General features: G+C 42.5%; 1 protein-coding gene across 5 annotated transcripts in view; it reads right to left on the bottom strand.

Moving 5' to 3' along the window:
* Nucleotides 1–17,658, bottom strand: part of disc1 (DISC1 scaffold protein) — a 67,792-nt gene that overhangs the window by 38,954 nt on the left and 11,180 nt on the right. For 4 of the 5 annotated variants that reach the window (XR_009784406.1, XM_061746078.1, XM_061746077.1 and 1 more), the window contains exons 3-9: nt 17,139–17,208; nt 14,146–14,302; nt 12,120–12,219; nt 10,327–10,559; nt 4,054–4,108; nt 2,420–2,522; nt 2,051–2,239 (exon numbers count right to left, since the gene is read on the bottom strand). Coding sequence is in view for 4 of the 5 variants with exons in the window: in XM_061746078.1 (XP_061602062.1) it covers nt 2,051–2,239; nt 2,420–2,522; nt 4,054–4,108; nt 10,327–10,559; nt 12,120–12,219; nt 14,146–14,302; nt 17,139–17,208 (907 nt within the window). In the remaining variant the exon portion in view is untranslated. The remainder of the gene's footprint in view (nt 1–2,050; nt 2,240–2,419; nt 2,523–4,053; nt 4,109–10,326; nt 10,560–12,119; nt 12,220–14,145; nt 14,303–17,138; nt 17,209–17,658) is intronic. The other variant, XM_061746076.1, reaches the window with a different exon arrangement.

Here is a 17,658-nt window from a genome sequence, read left to right as displayed (position 1 = left end):
AAAGGCCAGAGCAAGGAAGTGCCAGCAGATCATGGGCGACCTTCCAATGGAGCGGACGCAGCCAGCCAGACCATTTGAGTTCACAACAGTAGATCTATTCGGACCGTATGAAGTGAAGGATGCGGTGAAAAAGAGAGTGAAGCTCAAGGTCTGGGGTGTTGTCTTCTGCTGTATGGCGTCGAGGGCTATACACACAGATGTCGTTAGTGACCAATCAACCGAAGGGTTTTTACTTGTTTACCTAAGATTCACAGCATTGAGAGGGCATCCAAGAAAGCTGTGGTCAGACCCTGGGACGAACTTTGTGGGAGCCAAGCCTGCCCTGAAAGAACTTTACCTCTTTCTGCAGCAGTTGGAAAAGGCAGAACTAGAGAATGAGGCTTCCAAACATGGAACAGACTGGAGCTGGAAGATCCACCCAGCAGACTCGCCTCACAGGAATGGAGCTGCTGAAGCAGCCGTTAAGCTCGTGAAAAGAGCCCTGCATAACCTGGGAAGAGATGGAATCTTTACGTGGGGGGAGTTTCAGACATTCCTTCACATGGCAGCCAACCTGGCTAATGAGAGGCCGATAGATGCCCGGACTCAGAGTCGAGAGGACTGCATAGACTACATCAGCCCAAACTCTCTACTGCTAGGTAGAGCTGGACCTAAGGGGGACCCAGGAAGCTTTGACTTTGAAAGCTACTCTTACAAGAGGCTAAGAGTGATCCAAGCAGAAGTTAACAAATTCTGGAAAAAGTGGAGTCAGTTGGCTGGCCCCAACCTGTTTGTCAGGAGTAAATGGCATACAAGAGAGCGCAATGTTGCCATTGGAGACATCGTCTGGGTAGCTGACCAGAACGCCTTGAGGGGCCAGTATAGGATGGCCAGAGTTGTCGGTGTCAACACCGACAGGAAAGGAGTCGTGAGGGATGTGTACGTTCGAACCTTCCCAAGCTACCCAGTCTCCTCTGGGAAACCTATCAAAGGGGTTGGCAAAGCAAAGACGGAACATTCAACCCAACTCCCTGCTACAGTTCTTCACAGAGATGTCAGGCGGATAGTCATCTTGCTTCCAATGGAAGAGCAGGGTAACACAGGAGATACAGGTGATGAAGAGGATGGACCAAAGGTAGGACAGGCCACCACTAAGTAGATGGCTGTGACCTCCTTGGGTTCAGGAACCAGGAGCTCAAGTGGGAGGTGTTGGGTTTAAAGTCACGGCCTGTTGGGTAACAGCGCCACCGGTAGGCAGAGTGGGGCAATGCCTCACCTCCCTGCTGAGTAGAGGAAAATCCCTTGCTGATTAGGTGACTGAGAACACCTGCCTTCGGTGCTCCAGCAGAATCACTCCAGACAAGAGAGGAGAAGCATGTGTTCAGCTTGGGTCAAACCTTGGAGAAGCTACTGGTATGATTGTTTGCACTTTAAAATCATTTATGTTAAAGTTACAAGGACTTTGAATATTAAGTTAATGAAAATATTGAAAAAGTAGATACTACATGTTTTGTTTAAAAGTGATGTTAATACATTTCTGTTTTCTGTTCGAAGGTTTTCAACCTGAAACCTGATGAGATTCCTCCAATGAAAAAATAAATAAAAATTGGAGAAAGGAAGGAAAGAGTTGTCCCGTTGCTTCCTTCATGGTTTACCAGGCCTTTGTCAAGTTTGGGCAGTAGCTGAATACTGAAAAAACTAAATAACTTGTCAATGTGCGTTCTCCCCGTTCTCCTTGCCGGCTTTACTGTTGGCTGCAGTACCCCCAACGGCCGTCGTGGTGAAGGGTGGCGCTAGAGAGTCTCATTTCTTAAAAGGAGCCTCAAGCTCCTTTAAGTAAGGTACTTGACACCTCTGATTAATTGTCATATTGTGATCAGAGTTCTTGATCCGCCGTAAAGATGCAGCATTTCTGAATCATTTAACAGAACTATAGGAAAATGAATAGGTTTGTTTCTTTCCAGAAGTCCATATATTGATTAACTGCTAAACCCAAGGGTGGGATTCATTTTCTCATTAGATTAACCTTGGAAGGTTGTGACGGTGATTTGAGTTACATCAGGCGACTCACCGTGCTGGGCCTCCCGCCGCTCCAGCTCCTGCCTGAGCTGCTGCCGCTGCTCCTTCATCCTGGCCAGCTCCTGGCTGCTCCCCGAGCTCAGGTTGTGCAGTCTCTTGGCCAAAGCCTCCAGCCGGTCCCGTTCCAGGTACACCGCCTTCATCTCGGCTTTCAGCTCCTTGGCGCTGCCGAAGTCGTTACCTGCAGCAGCCGCGCGGCAGGGGGAAGACGTTACACTTCCACCATCCATTAATGAAGCTGCTCCGTCATTAATGGCATAACCAACTGTGACTAATGACGGATGTTTCAAGTAAACGATGTAAATAAAGTAGGGGTAATGTCGCAGGAGCTGCGTGGGGTTGGGGCTGAGGAGAGAGTTACCAGAGATTGCTGCCAGTTTGGCTTCATGCAGCGCCAAAAGCTGTGTTTCAGTCTCGCTGACTTTCCTCCTCAGGCTGCTGCCCAGCCTCTGGCTCATGACCACCTGGGGATACGAAGGAAGAGAAGATGCAGAGGAGTGGGGGGGGTAACTAGCGAAACCTTTGCAGGCACATGGATCCCACCGGGTGCATAGCTCATTTCCTATTCTACTTTCCTTTCTCTTTGACGCTCATTCTTACAAGATCTTACGGGTTCATTTGTGCCCTGCGCTCGCCCTGTTTCAGTGCCAATGTAGTACCTTGTCCCTAACCTTTAGAAAGAACAACAAGAGCTTCTCCTTTCATATGGACAGACAGGGAAATGTGAAATCTCTATAAAAGATATCATTGGAAGGTCAGGTAGGGAGAAAAGGCCTTGAATGACATTCCCCTGAAGGAGATGCACACCGCAGGCCTGGATTCACAAAGGAGTTGATGGCTTCAGATACAGACTGTCTGGCCTCCATCTGTTCCCAGGCTCTCCTTTAAACCTCTGTTCTTTAATGCATACACTTTGAGCTACAGCCACGTACAATCCCCATGATGCACTTCCTTCTTTTGAGGAACTGTTTTCACGGCTCACAGGGATGAGGAGCTGGATTTTTCTGACGCGTTTTCCTCTTGAATCTGACACAGTTTTGTACAAAGCTGCCGAAGAGATTGGTACTTCTAAGGCAGAGCATCTCTGGGGAGTTTTTCCTCCCTCAGAAATAAAGGCTAACAGGGTTGAATCCTTTTATTATATGCAATACCTGAACCGGAAACAACTCGGAAGTGCGCTGGTGATTTAATGGCAAGAAATCAGCCAATTTGACAGCGCTGGTTTAAAAAAAATAAATATAAAATCAGCAGAGCGAGAGTCACAATCATTTTGTCACAGCAGGTGCCCCATTTTTCACATGTTGGATATTTCTTTTAAAACGTCTTCTTTCAACATGACAATGGTAACCCTTTCAATCGTGGTATAAGTGTTCAAAAACCACAAGGTTTCTTTGAAGTACAGTTGCAGCTTCAACCAGTCTTTGATGGTGGGTTTCTTAAGGACACTGTGACAGCAAAGATGTCTTTACCGAGGAATCCGGCACCTGCTGTTCCTCTTCTGCTCCTTAAAACCACTACTTGTTACAGATTTCCTGCTGCAGAGGCTTACGGTTATAGATCAGCATGAATTGCAAAGTAAACCCCCGAGGAGCACGGTGGAACGGCTGAGATGCAGCGCGCACAGAAAGAGGTGGCCTGCAAAGACGTTTGCTCTATGAATTTGCAGCAGACAAACTGACCAGTTTCTCAACTATATATACTAATTTATTTATTTCCCACAAAAAAAGCAGGAGAAAAACATCAATAAGTGTATTTCTAACGGCTCTGTATTGTTTTTACGGAGGATTTGATTCAGATTCCTGCAAGCAGCTGCCTTGCAGGAATAGGAATGAGCACACGAATACAGACACTGGCATGCATTTTTCAACACGCCAACATTTGCACATGACACTTGTTGTCTAGTTTGACTTACTACTTGTTAGATTTAAAATTCAGCCTTTGTTGGCATGAAGGATGAGCGATTAAACAAACTGGGTGAGAGGAGGAGCGCCTTACTTTGGCAGTAGCTTCCTTGATGGACAGATTCAGGGCCTGTTCCTGCTCTTGAAGTCTGCAAATCAAAACAGAAAAACACAAATGTGAACTTACTACACGTTGAAGAGCTTTAAAAGAAGCAGTTAGATGTTAAAAAGAAATAGAGGGGGGTAGAGGTCACAAGTCAGGTAGGTGGGAGTTTGGTTGTTGAGGAGCTGCTAATGATTTGGAAATGCAGGTAGATTTGGGGGGAACGCTGGTTGTTCCTCAGGAATAGTTTAGTTTAAAGCCTGACGTAGTCTTACTGAGCAGCAGATGGGTTTTCACGTTGAGCTGACAGTTCCCTGGGAAGTCTTACTCATATGAAAGGAAAAAACGTGGGTACGCAGAAGGAGGAGCAGAAGCTGAGCAGCGAGGATGGAAAGTTGGTAGGGGTTTCAAAGCTAGATGAGCAGTCACATTATTGGGGGGACTGGGAGTACGTGGACGGTTTGAGGAAGACGGTGAGAGAAATGCCAGATGATGCAGCTCGATGAAGTCAGTGGATTTGGATTAGGAGGAATAATGTCAGCTGGGCCCAAAATACAAAAAGGAAAATGTCCATGAACATAAGGGGGTGAAGGAAAGGTCAGACGAGGTCAATCGGACTTCTGAGGTAGACATTTAGGAAGAGGAAGTTTATTGTAAGGAATGGGGAGGGGCCTATTTGAATGCTCGTAAGTTTGTCCAGAGACGTTTTATAAACGAGACACCCCACTACGGGTCGGTTTCCTGTATCTGTGTCACGTGGGTTTCCCCACTGCCCCGCCCCTTTAGGAGACAGAAAGCAGGTCCTGAGTCTATTGAGTCCTATGGGAAAAGTGAACGTGAGCACAGATTATTACCAATTCCTTCGCCCCATAGTAACCTAAGTAAATATGGGATCCATTTTTCAAAAGCCACAAACCTTCTGAACATTCTGACACCAAAATGGCAATTTTCAGACTGACACATTTGGAGAAAATGAACTTTGTTTGAGACCTGTCTCTGTCTGAGCAACACACTCTCGCAAGATTTGGCAATACATATCTCTCCTCTCTGGTGCTGATTCAAAGATTCAGAGTCGTCGCTCACTGCAGAACTGCCAACGTTGTTTTCCCATCGGATAAACTGAAATTTAAAACTAAAATAAAACTTGCTTCTTTGCTTAATAATACTGTTATTTTTATTATTGAAGTCTTTTTGGAAGGGAAAAAAAGAATATTAGACTGATCCGATGATCTTGTACTGGGTTGATATCAGACATTAAGGTAGCAGATAAAAAAAACAAGCGGCAAAATAAGGCGCAAATATTAAAGTTGTACTGTATCTAGTGTTGTATGTTGTATTGTTTTGACATGGACAATAGTCTTCCAAAACGATGTGGGGAGAGGGGCGACCACGCCCACTTAGGAGACAGGAAGTGTATACCGTTTCATACCATTGGCAGAAACGGTAATGCGTTATCTTCTGTATAGAGTATCTTTGGTTTGTCTGCTTCTGCTAGGTGTTAGAGAAGGTAGCATCGGCACTGTCACTTCCTGGAGCTTGCATGAATCTTAACCCCCCCCAGGGTCTGTTGATGGCGGTGCTGGTTTGGCTTTATGGCTTTAGCAGCCATTTTGTAAAGAAGTTAATGGAGGTTGTTGTGTTGGTGGGGAGCAGTGAGAGCTGGGACCCCGGAGATCACTGCATAGGCTTCTGGAGGTGTTGTGGGATTAACTTAATGAAACACTGACAAAAAAAGGATCAGTTATTGCTGCTCACAGGTATATAGTCGAGTTGTGTCAACACCTTTTACCGAGTGCTAATGCTTCTTAAGAGCACAAGTTTCTTGAATTTTTTTCAACTCAGCTAACCAGCTGTGGATTCCTTGCACTTCAAATGCAAAATTGTTTCACAATTTGTTTTCCATGTTTTCACGCAGTATCTGATTAAAGATTAAAGTATAAACTATTAGAATTTAGATGTAGCCTATATAGTTCTTTTTCATGTAGGTGTCATGTGTTTTTATATCATATCTTATTTTTAAAATTGTACAAATGTTTTGTATTGTAATCATCGTTTAATAAATAAGTAGCTCCCCTTTTAATTTCGTTCTTTTAAAACCATTGTATGCAGCAATACCAACTCTGACCACATGGGGGCATACAGCTCTGCTGCAACAAGTATTAACCAATAGTATGTTAATGAAAGGGGACTGTCTGGCACATCCTGTTACAGCGCTTTGTCCTACTAGAGGTGCACCTTGTTCTGTTTTAAGCCAGAGGCTGACCAAGTCAGTTTTCCTGACTTCAAAATGGAATTAAGATTAATTGCAGTTCCTTGAATGACCCCTAGCCCATCAGAGCTTAAAGGGGACATATTATGGCATCTAATTCCTATTTTAAACAGGCCTTTTGTCACGTCTGGGGGTAAGGTGTGGACCCAAACGCAGGAGAGCAGGAGGCGGGAGGCAGGAGTCTGCAAAAAACAGGATTTATTCCAACAAAGGTAAAAACAGAGCGCTGCAGAGCAGGATCAAAACAAACTAAACGGGGATCAAAAACTTGGGGAGGAAGAACGTGGCAGGAAACATGAGGAACAAAACAGTACGGTCCGACAGGGAACAAGGGAATGACAAGACCAGATATACACAGGGGATAACGAGACACAGGTGCAGACAATCAGGGCAGATGGGACACAGGCGGTGCAAAACAGAAACTGAAAGCTGGGGGGAATGTCAAACCCTGACACCTTGAATGTCTTAAAAACAAGCTTTTGATTTTTTTCGCTAAATAAATTAGAAATCCAGCCTCTGAGCCATGTCTTTAGCATCCCAGTTTCTAACCTCATTATCTATGCAGGATTCTGAGTGGGCGGGGCTATGATAATGAGGAACTGTGCTGATTGGCTGCCTGAATGACGCGATACACCGCTACGAAAGATTTGGCGGAATCTCCGGTCGACGGAGTTAGTTGTGGGCGTGGTTACTCGCATCGGAGGCCAACCTATGTAAATCGCTCCCGTCGTTACGTAACAACGGTAGCAGAATCTGAACAGCTCGTAGAAGCCACATCACACTGGATGGATCATCCGGGCGGGATGTACAGACAGAATTTGGTTGCTTTCCTCCTTCTCTGGGTTGGCAGGCTGAGGGGAGACGCCCTTTATATATATGTTAAAGCAAGAGAAAACGTGTTTTTCATAATAGGTCCCCTTTAAATAAAAACCAGAAGAGGTCCACTGGAACCAGCGGTCGTTCAGCTCACAAGGCTACGCTGGTGTCCCACATGCAACTCCAACCAGCCTAGGCTAGGCTATCTTCCTCTCAGCTCCGGCAGCCACATGTCATCACAGATGTCATTTCAGTAGTGACATTTGAAATGATGATGTTTGGACAGATTTTATCAGATAATGAGGTAATATTAATTAACATCATAGAACAGTTTAGACTAATCCAGTAAAGCTTAAATACATAACTGGCTCCAACTGAACTAAAGTGGGCGTGGTCCACTCAGACCTCCAGGACTGATCCCATTAGATCCCATCACCCATTAGCCACATGGCACCTTGCAGTAAGAAGAAAAAGAGGCTTCAAAAGCCCAAATCGCAGTTCTTCTTGAACGTTCCTGTGATATGCTGCCTCATGTGGTCAGAGGTGGTATTGAAGTGGCTTTGAGAGTGAATTTGACTGCAAAATTGTCTTCTCTAACAATTACATCCCAAATGAGTCTTAGTATCCAATTAAGTCAATATTTAATAAATAAGGCATTCGCGGTTGCAGCTAACTGTAACATTATAAAACAATAAAAGACTCCTTGATTGGCAAACACATTTGAAAAAGATCTAATCTTCTATGTAATAAGCAGCCATTTCGAGCAGTTATTTGTCCATGCAGACTAATCGTTTTTTTATGAACCATCAAATAATATAAAACTGTAAAGGAGCTTCCATGATGTCATTAACTGAAAATGCAGCTAATTGTGCTGCAGACCCTAGAATTGCCATTAAAACGCTAACTTAACTGTCTGGATGATTACTTCAAATATGTCGTCTAAAAGTCATATCAGCGGCGTTACTGCAGCACTTGTGTACAAACATGCAAACAGGACAAACCATTAAGGTCACATTATATGGTGACAGAGGCATAAATCAATTAGAAGATGGGTAAAGGGACCATAAAATTCATTATGCACAACACAGTCACCTTGAGACGGTCCCACTTGTCTCATTTCACAAAAACTCAGTACGACCTTTACACCTTATTGAAGCTGATGTTCATGATGAGCCGGAGCCAAGTGATGCCTCTGATAATCAGTGTTTAAGTACCCTTGTTTTTGTTCTCTTTTGCATTGGTTGTTTGTTTTTTGCACTACAACGAATCTGAATTAATAGGATTTATTTCAAATTCATTGACATTAATGGAAAAAGCATGTTCACATCAAAAAGAAGTGCCACTCCTTAAAAAATAGCCATCATGAAGTGATGCAAAATATCCATTCAGACGAATATCCATCAGCAGGGAGAATAAATGTGTTTCAGTCGGGGTGAGAATATGCCATATATCAAATTATCCCAGCGATGGCGGGTCACACCACCAAGAAGGCGATAAGTACAATTTACATGTCTCTCTAACGAGTGTCAAGGCAGAGCGGCTTTCCACTGGGCTCCTTGGCAAGCTATTAACTTCAGAGGATGTGATGCAAAGTAATCATTAGCATCTGAGAAAAAACCATTACAATTCAAAGCAGGTTCAAGCAGGTGTGAGAGAAGAGAGCTGAATGCACGTGGGAATGGTCGGCATAAAAATAAAGAGCTTGTGGATGCTTGACTGGTTTGCAGAAAAACAAAGAATCACTCAAGTACAAATTATTCAACTAAATTATATTTGCTGCTCAGTGGATTTTGTTTATACAGATAATAATTGTGTTCAGCCTGTTTACAGCTACAGCAGAAGTATGACGTTATCAGAAATGTTTGTGTATTCCTCCTCCATAACTAATACAGGTAGCAATTTGAGCTTTTCACTGTGAATCTTTTTAATTTGAAATATTATTAACTGGATGTTTTGAGAGCTTTAATTTGATTTAGATACTTGTTAATTTTGGTAAAGTGATTTATGTTCAGTTATCCTGCTGAAAGATTGATTTAAATGCTACTCACCCAGAGGCTCGGAGGCAAAGTTACAGTATGATCAAAGACTCATTTATATATCCACTCATAAATAAATTGGCATCAATTTAAAACAGAGCTGGTGAAAGCAAAAACCTCTTATTCATTGATTGTAGTGGTTTTAGGGTCAGTGACATCCACAGCTCTTTAGCGACCCCATGTGGCGACTAAAGGAACTGCACGAGCTCTGCAGAGGAAAGCGCTTGATATGAATGTGTGATTTACTGTCCTACTGTCCCCATTGTTTAATCTGAAATAAAGGGATTAGAATACTTCAACAACGCCTGAAATCTCGTTCAATCTTGTTTATTGTTATTATTACTATATTCACAGTTTTTTTTTTATTTCACTGTGATATTTACAGCAAATGTACATTTTATTTTTCTATCTTCTCACCCAAAAAGGTCTGAATACAGATGTTTGTTTGATACGCATCTTTTGAATCTGAGTCCTTCCCTTAAAACACCATCATTTTCCTAGTTTAGCATCATACTCAAGTTTAGAGTTGGCTCTTCAATACTGCACTCTGGTTTGCAGAAGAGGGGACATTCCTGGAGTAAACATTGTCGGTGCCTGTTTTTGTTCATCTCTGACATTGTGAGCACACATCAGATTTTTTTCTTTTTTCTCATATGCTCTTATTGCATCAATGCGTGTGTGTATCAAAATGTTTAGCGGTCAATAAGGTGTTGAAACCCTGAAACCGTTGTTTTAACTCAGGTTCAAAATAAGTTCCCCCTGTAATAGTAAAGTCCAGCGCTTGTAAATGACACATGTGGTATCATTGAGCAGCATTACCATGGGTGACCAGTAACACATTTATGAACAGAGAAAGCTTCCTGGGCAGGAAAAGCGGGTGATATGCCAAAATATCTGCAGCACGCAGGTCAGACATTACAAATTTCCCTTAAAACCAGCAGGTTTTATTGTCTAATTACCTGGAACTTTGCAATGAAACATAATCTCTCCTTAAGGAAAATGTTGCTATGAGCCCAGCTGTTTTTTGTTGATGGACCCACCCATCTCCCACCTCCTACTCGCTGATGTAACTTTTATGCAGACAAGCTCACTGGAGAGAGAAGAAAAGGGGGGGGGGGCATTGTGAGTTTGAGCGGCTCTGACCTGAGCATGGAGGCTGGAGGGGCGACTGAGATCTGTGTGCGGTTTTTGGACGTGACGAGGTCCTGCAGGGTCCGGCTCATGTCTCGGAGCTGGGCCACCGTGCAGTTCCTCAGGGCGGAGCCCTCCATCTCCTCGTCCTCCACCTGCTGCTCCTCCTGCTGGATCTGTTGCTCCAGGCATCGACTGCGATCCCTCAGCTCCGCCAGCTTCAGCTGCAGCGCTGCCATTTCCTCCTGGGGTGGGGGGGTCAGGGATGATCTTTAAACTTAGTTCAACTTTAAATCAGTTATTAGGGACCGAGCACCAGCAAGGCTTGTGCGAAGCCCTATTGAAATCAGTACGATTATTATTATTCTTATAATTTATCCGAAAACAATTGCGTTTTTGAGGCGCATAACTAACTCGGAAAGTTGTGAAACTTGGCACGCACGTCCCATGTGGCGAAAAATTATGTATTTTAATAGTGCCAAAAAGGGGCGTGGCCTAATGGCTCAACAGCGCCCCCTAGAAAACTTTGGGCCTCAAGCCCCACAATACGGTTTGACGTGGATGCACGAAAATCGGTACACACCTGTATCATGTCGCAACTTAAAGAAAAGTCTCTTGGCGCCATGGCCGAAACCAAACAGGAAGTCGGCCATTTTGAATTAATCATTTTGGTGCAATTTTATGCCATTTTCACGTGTCGTACTTTAACGAACTCCTCCTAGCATGATCGTCCGTTCGACATAAAACTTGCTCAGGAGACACAAAAGACGTTAACGATAAAAGGATCGAGTTTTCGTGAAATGGCGTGGCCGTGGGGCCGCGTCAAACTTCAATGTCAAACAGGAAGTGATACCAGTAGCTGACTGGCCGATATGTGATTCTGCCTTAACTTTTGAATGGTTTGACATAGAGACTCGTGGGTGGTATCATCGGACTCGGTTTTGAGTCCTTGACCATAAATTGGTGAAAATTGCACGCGCGAAGTCCCGTTCATCGCTGCTTGCAGCATTAATTCTACATTGTTTTAATAGTCGACTAATCCAAAAAATACTTGTGTATGAGGCTAAAGGCTGAATTATGCTTCTGCGTCAAAATGGCGCCGTGCCTACGGCGTGTGGTTTGGATCGACGCAGAGGACACGCCGTCACCTGTGCCGTCTCTGACGTGCACCTCCTGAAAATTGTAACTACGCGTCGAGGAGACGCCGTCCACACGCAGACCGAGAAGGCTGTGATTGGTTCGTTTGAAAGCGAAGCATTTCCGGTTTCCGGTTTGAATCAGTAGTGAACTTCCAGGGCTCTTTTCTTCGTTTATGTGTGATTTTTTTTGTTTTTGTTTTTTGCACAATAGTTGTCCTTATTTCTTTGATTTACTGTGACCGGAAAAAGTCGGATAAACTATTCAGAAAAAGATCGCTAACTAGTGGCCGCGGGGGGTACTGCACCGCGACCAAATGGAGAGACGGAGAAGTCTGAAGGGTTCAGCACGGCGTCACGGCTGCGGCGTGTGCTCTGCGTTGGTGTGACGCAGAACCATAACCGAGCCTTAATTGTCATCTGTATCCAGAATAATCTGTTGTATTCAACTATATAATCTGTCTTAATTCTCACTGTGTATTAGTTCTACCTGCCATTGTTTATGTAATAATTGCTCGGGGGTCATGTTCTGGGTCTCTGGAAAGCGCCTAGAGACAACCTGTATTCTAATAGATACTATATAAATATAATATAATTGAATTATGTTCAAGTGCTGATGCAAGTGATGAGCCTGAGAGTCAGAGAAATGACTACGGGATGTGAATTCACCTCGACCTGTCGCCTCTCTTGAATCAGCCGGTCTCTTCGTTGCAGGGGACCCTGCGGTGAGTCCGAGCCCTCCCTGGTTTCAGCTTCATCTTCAGCCCTGCTATCGAACCACAGTCACAACAAAGACAGGTCAGTTTGAACTCATGCGATTATACAGCCTTTACCGGTATGTTGTATTTTAAACAACCTTTCCTGCACCTCACAACCCCTTTGGTGGCAGCTATCTACCGGGATGTGGGTTTTCCTCCCCCCCCCCCCAAATGCAGTGATTCTCTTGGACTTTTATGTATTTGCAGACAGTGCTGTATGAACCCAACATATTTCATGTTTTTCTTGTCAACTTCATTTCATCGTTAACACACATCCATTTTTGAATTTCTGACCTCAATCACTTTCCAGCAACAATTACATCAAGAGTAATTTAGTGCTCGTAAGGAAGTGAATGGTGATTTTGTACAAAAGCAATACACATGAAAAACAGGCTTAAGAAAAGGGCAAACATGATCAGAGGATTTCCACCTTATCAAGTAATCCATTCGGGAATCACTGAACAGTTCAAAAACAATACTCCATAATGCTGGAAAGATCTTAGAGCAAAATGAGCTTCCTTAAAAAAAAGTAGAGGTAAAAGCTTTACAGTCTGAGTTGTCGGATTGTGTTGCAGGACTGAAAGGGGGAAAAAAAATTATGTATAATAAAAAAATAAAGTGAAGCTGATGGGGAAAAAACATGAAATGTTTTGTGTTTCTACTTCCTGCAGAGACCTGTTTGACATATTTCATAAACATTTTCTGATTTCACCGTAATGTACTCTTTAATAACTGAGTGTAAGATTTAAAGTGTCCAACAATAACATCTTTAAATACATTTGTCACAGTCTCTTTATCATTGTTTAAATGGACAGGTAATGCACGTGCACTGTGGAAAACAGACGATCAGTCTTTGTTCATAAGCTTTACGTTACATTATAGAATAGAGGAGGCCCCGTCTGGTTTCCTTCCTGCCAGAAAAGCTATTTGAGAGCTCCCCTCCAGTTCTCCGTGCTACGTTGTCATAACAATAGCCAGAGAATAACAATCGTAAATTAGTGGAATAAAACCTAAAATAGTATAAAGTCTGTGAGAAAAAAGGGAGAGAATAAGATTTTGATCTATTACTTTAGTGTCATGACATCTTTATTACACCCACACGTAGGCCTGTGTTGAAAAAATCGATTTCCCAATTCTAAATCGATTCTCATACTAATTCCTAAAAATCGATTCATATGTCTAAAGATCGATTTTTTTAAATTTTATTTTTAATTTATTTATGTATTTTTTTTTTTTCATCATTACATATTACATTACAACTTTTGGTTATTTTTTTGTTTATCCCCAAAAAAGGAATGTTTTGTTGGACACGAGAATAACTGGTGCCATGTTTTTGCCTTTAAATATGTTTAAAGGTATGAAAACATTAAAGTGTTATAATTGCATAAATTGTCTATATTTCATTACTTTATACACTGTCTTGGGGTTACATTTGCAAAAAATGCTAAAAACCAAAAGCTCAAAAATTAAAAACCAAAATAGACCGAAAATGGAACAAATAAAAACGGAATGTGGGAAAAAATAAAAGCGATTTCATCCGTCTCTGTTTCCTCCCTGGATCTGTTTGATAATTCTGACCCACGATGTTTCTGAAAGCAGTTCTATCAGCATTCTGGGAGCAGATTGGTCCTTACAGCATCATTAGCTGCCAATACTTGCTGTTTAATCTCAATATAATACTAGTAGTAATATTTTGCATAACTACAGTCATATAATTCATGCAACAGCTCAAAAAACAGTTTTAATAACACTAACCCAAATCAATATCGGAATCGAATCGAATCGGATCGAATCAAATCTTGATAATCGATTCTGAATCTTAAGAATCGGAATCGAATCGATTCTTGACATTTGAATCAATCCCCAGCCCTACCCACACGGGAACCTCCGCCCTGCTGCCCTTCTGCTCATACTGCTCATACTTGTGTGTGACTGACCTGCACTGGCTGCAGTCTGCCCTCCGGAGGGCGCTGTGCACCACCTGCGTGAGCCTCTGCAGGAACATAGCCACGCTGGGCTGTCTGGAGGGCAAACCCAATTTCAGAGCTCCACGTTCTCTGCAAAGCTCCTCCAGCTTTTTCCCAAACCGCTCAGCTGAAATCAAGCACACACACACGTAAACGGTGACATGCAGCCACATCTGCTAAACGTTTGCATCTCAGCAGTTTAACGTCAGCGCAGCAGCTAATGGCTTCCATGCAGGCAGCAGGGGTGCTGTCTTTGTGCTGAAAGGTGGGATGTTCCTCTATATTCAATTACCCAATTATGATTTAACGAGAGTAGCATTACAGGAGGCATATTTATGTCACTGCTGACCACTGGGCTTGAAGTTTTATTGAGTTTATAACGGTCAAATCCTGAAAAGCATGCATTCTTGGCTCTGAAACCCTGCACTAGATCAACCCCGGGGATTGGACTTGGCCTGCTCTGATAGCATCATGGTCAAAATTAAAATGATAATCATCCCGTCAGTAAGAAATGCAGATCAGGTGTCTTTTCTTGAGATCGGCACAGCTGCGCCAGAAACTCTGCTTGTACAACATTTAATGGTAAGCTCCTGAACCGGGCAACACACAAAAATAAAATCAACAAGGTTTAAAGTTTCACGTTTCCAAGACACGGTATCAGGAGACAAACACAAAGCCTGACAAGTCATGTTGTACTGACCCAAATACAATAATCGCCGAGCTCAAACAGCTCCACTGAAAACTCACAGCAGATGTATCTGATGCAATCACTTCTGTCACAAGGGCTCAGAAATGGGCCACAATGCCGTCTTGTTATGGAAATAAACTTCCCACGGGTCAACCAGGACAAAAACATTCTGGTCAAACGGGGATTTAGATACAGGGATTCTCACTGGACACGGGTTTTCCAGGTTTTTCTTTTCCTCTACCTCGTGTGGTATTTTTACCTCATTGGTTTCACTTAGATATCAGTGCAGATCTGGACCAATACAAGCTATAAGAGCATATGACAGACTTGCACATGCTTCAATATAGATCTGCCATCAACTCATCTGTAACCTTGGTGCATAAAATGTGAACATGCTCATGTTGTGCTGCTCAGTAAACAAGAGACGCGTCTTCAGCTCTAGTTAATGTGCAGCCTTCTGCAGCCTTCACGTGCACGATCATGTTTCATTCACGACTAATGGGAGATAAATCTAATACAACTCACCAAAGCCTGCAATGGACTTTCCAGGGAATAGAATAGAATAGAATAGAATAGAATAGAATAGAATAGAATAGAATAGAATAGAACAGAATGGAATCGAATGAAACAGAACTGAACGGAACAAAATAGAATAGAATAGAATAGAATAGAACAAAGTGGAATAGAATAGAACAAAATAGAATAGAATAGAATGAAACAGAACTGAACGGGACGGAACAAAATAGAATAGAATAGAATATTTGGGGCGGCAGTAGCTCAGGTGGTAGAGCGGGTCGTCCAATGATCAGAAGGTCGGCGGTTCGAATCCCGCTCTATCCCACTTGCTGTCGTAGTGTCCTTGGGCAAGACACCTTACCCAGCTTGCCCCGTGTGAATGTGTATGAATGTGTATGAATGTTCGGTGGTGGTCGGAGGGCGCGGAATGGCAGCCACGCTTCTGTCAGTCTGCCCCAGGGCAGCTGTGGCTACAAAACCTAGCTTACCACCACCAGTGTGGATGTGTATGAATGAATAATGATCTAAGTGTAGCACTTTGAGATTCATTGAATGGAAAGTGCGTTACAAGTTAAATCCATTATTATTATTATTATTAATATAATAGAACAGAATGGAATCGAATGAAACAGAACTGAACGGAACAAAATAGAATAGAATAGAATAGAATAGAACGAAGCGGAATAGAATAGAATAGAATAGAATAGAATAGAATAGAATAGAACAAAGTGGAATAGAATAGAACAAAATAGAATAGAATAGAATAGAATAGAATAGAATGAAACAGAACTGAACGGGACGGAACAAAATAGAATAGAATAGAATAGAATAGAACCAATCGGAACAGAATAGAATAGAATAGAATAGAACAGAATAGATAGAATAGAACAAAACGGAACAGCATAGAATAGAACCGATTGCTAATATTAATTAATTCATTCATTCATTCAATTTTATTTGTATAGCGTCTAATACAACAGATGTTGTCTCTAGACGCTTTCCAGAGACCCAGAACATGACCCCCGAGCAATTATTACATAAACAATGGCAGGTAAAAACTCCCTTAGTGGGAGAAAAGCCTAATATGTTCAAGTGGTTGAGCCTAAAGAGCTATATTTCATAATTTTTCGTACCAGATAGAAAATGTACCGACTGACACCCTGAGACCCTGACCCGTCTACAATAGAAGTGGGTAGAAACAAAACAAACTAAATCAAAATTCTAAAGTAGTTAGAAACTGAGAGAGAAATAGAAACACATGAAAACAATAAAAAGTCTGGCCTGAGGGCCAAACTTCAGAAATTAATTTAAAACACACACACACACACACACACACACACACACACACACACACACACACACACACACACACACACACACACACACACACACACACAGAATGTTTGAGGTACAGACTGAGGATTTTGCAAAGGCCCAAGAAATTAGTTTAGATTTCGATCGATGGCATAAACTGCGAGGATTTGTTCAGATGAACAAAGATGACAGCCTGACTTTCCATCTTTTCTTCTACTCAAACACAGACATCAAATCAATAAATATCTGAATCCTGATATGAAGGTGAAATCACAAGATAAATAAGGAGGGTTGTAAAGCTGCAGCAAGTCCAGGTGGTTCGTTTTCATTTTGCAAAAAGCAAATTCAACTCTGTCCTGTGTAAACTCCCCTTAAAACGTTTTGCAAACGTTATCCAAGATAGTAAAACGTACTGATTCAAGTAAAAGCTCATGGCAACGTTTACCTGCATCGTAGTCGTCATCCAGGATGGCTTTCTGCTGGAGTCTCTGCAGCTTCAACATCATGGACTCGATCTGGGAACAGGAGCCAGAGCAGATTACTCAACAGTCGGGCCACAGAGCAACGGCCTTTAACCGGCCCCCACAGGCCGAGAAAAGGAAGTCTGGGAGCAATGACCGTAGATTCAGAACCATATCCACCAACAGATTAAGAAATAAACAGACGTGCTAAGGCTACGTTTTAACTTGGGGATTAGATGAGGACCTCAAGAGGTCACAAGGTGATTAAAAGTTGCTGTTTTTTAACCATAGGTTTTTATTTTTCTGGCATGTCTCCAGTTGGTCCGTCCAAGTTAAATATCAGGCAGGTTTGGGTCTTTTGACCTGCAGTATTCAAATTACGTAAACGCTGAAGCCAACTTCGTTAAAGTATGCAGTAAATTATATTAGGAAGCCTTAAATAAGCTTGGACATTGCTTTTCTAGTTTGCTTATAAACATATTATTGTCTTATCTCTCCAAAAGT

This window comes from Cololabis saira, chromosome 17, assembly GCF_033807715.1.
Source record: "Cololabis saira isolate AMF1-May2022 chromosome 17, fColSai1.1, whole genome shotgun sequence".
Taxonomy (NCBI): Eukaryota; Metazoa; Chordata; class Actinopteri; order Beloniformes; family Belonidae; genus Cololabis; species Cololabis saira.
This window is presented reverse-complemented; position numbering and strand designations above follow the sequence as displayed.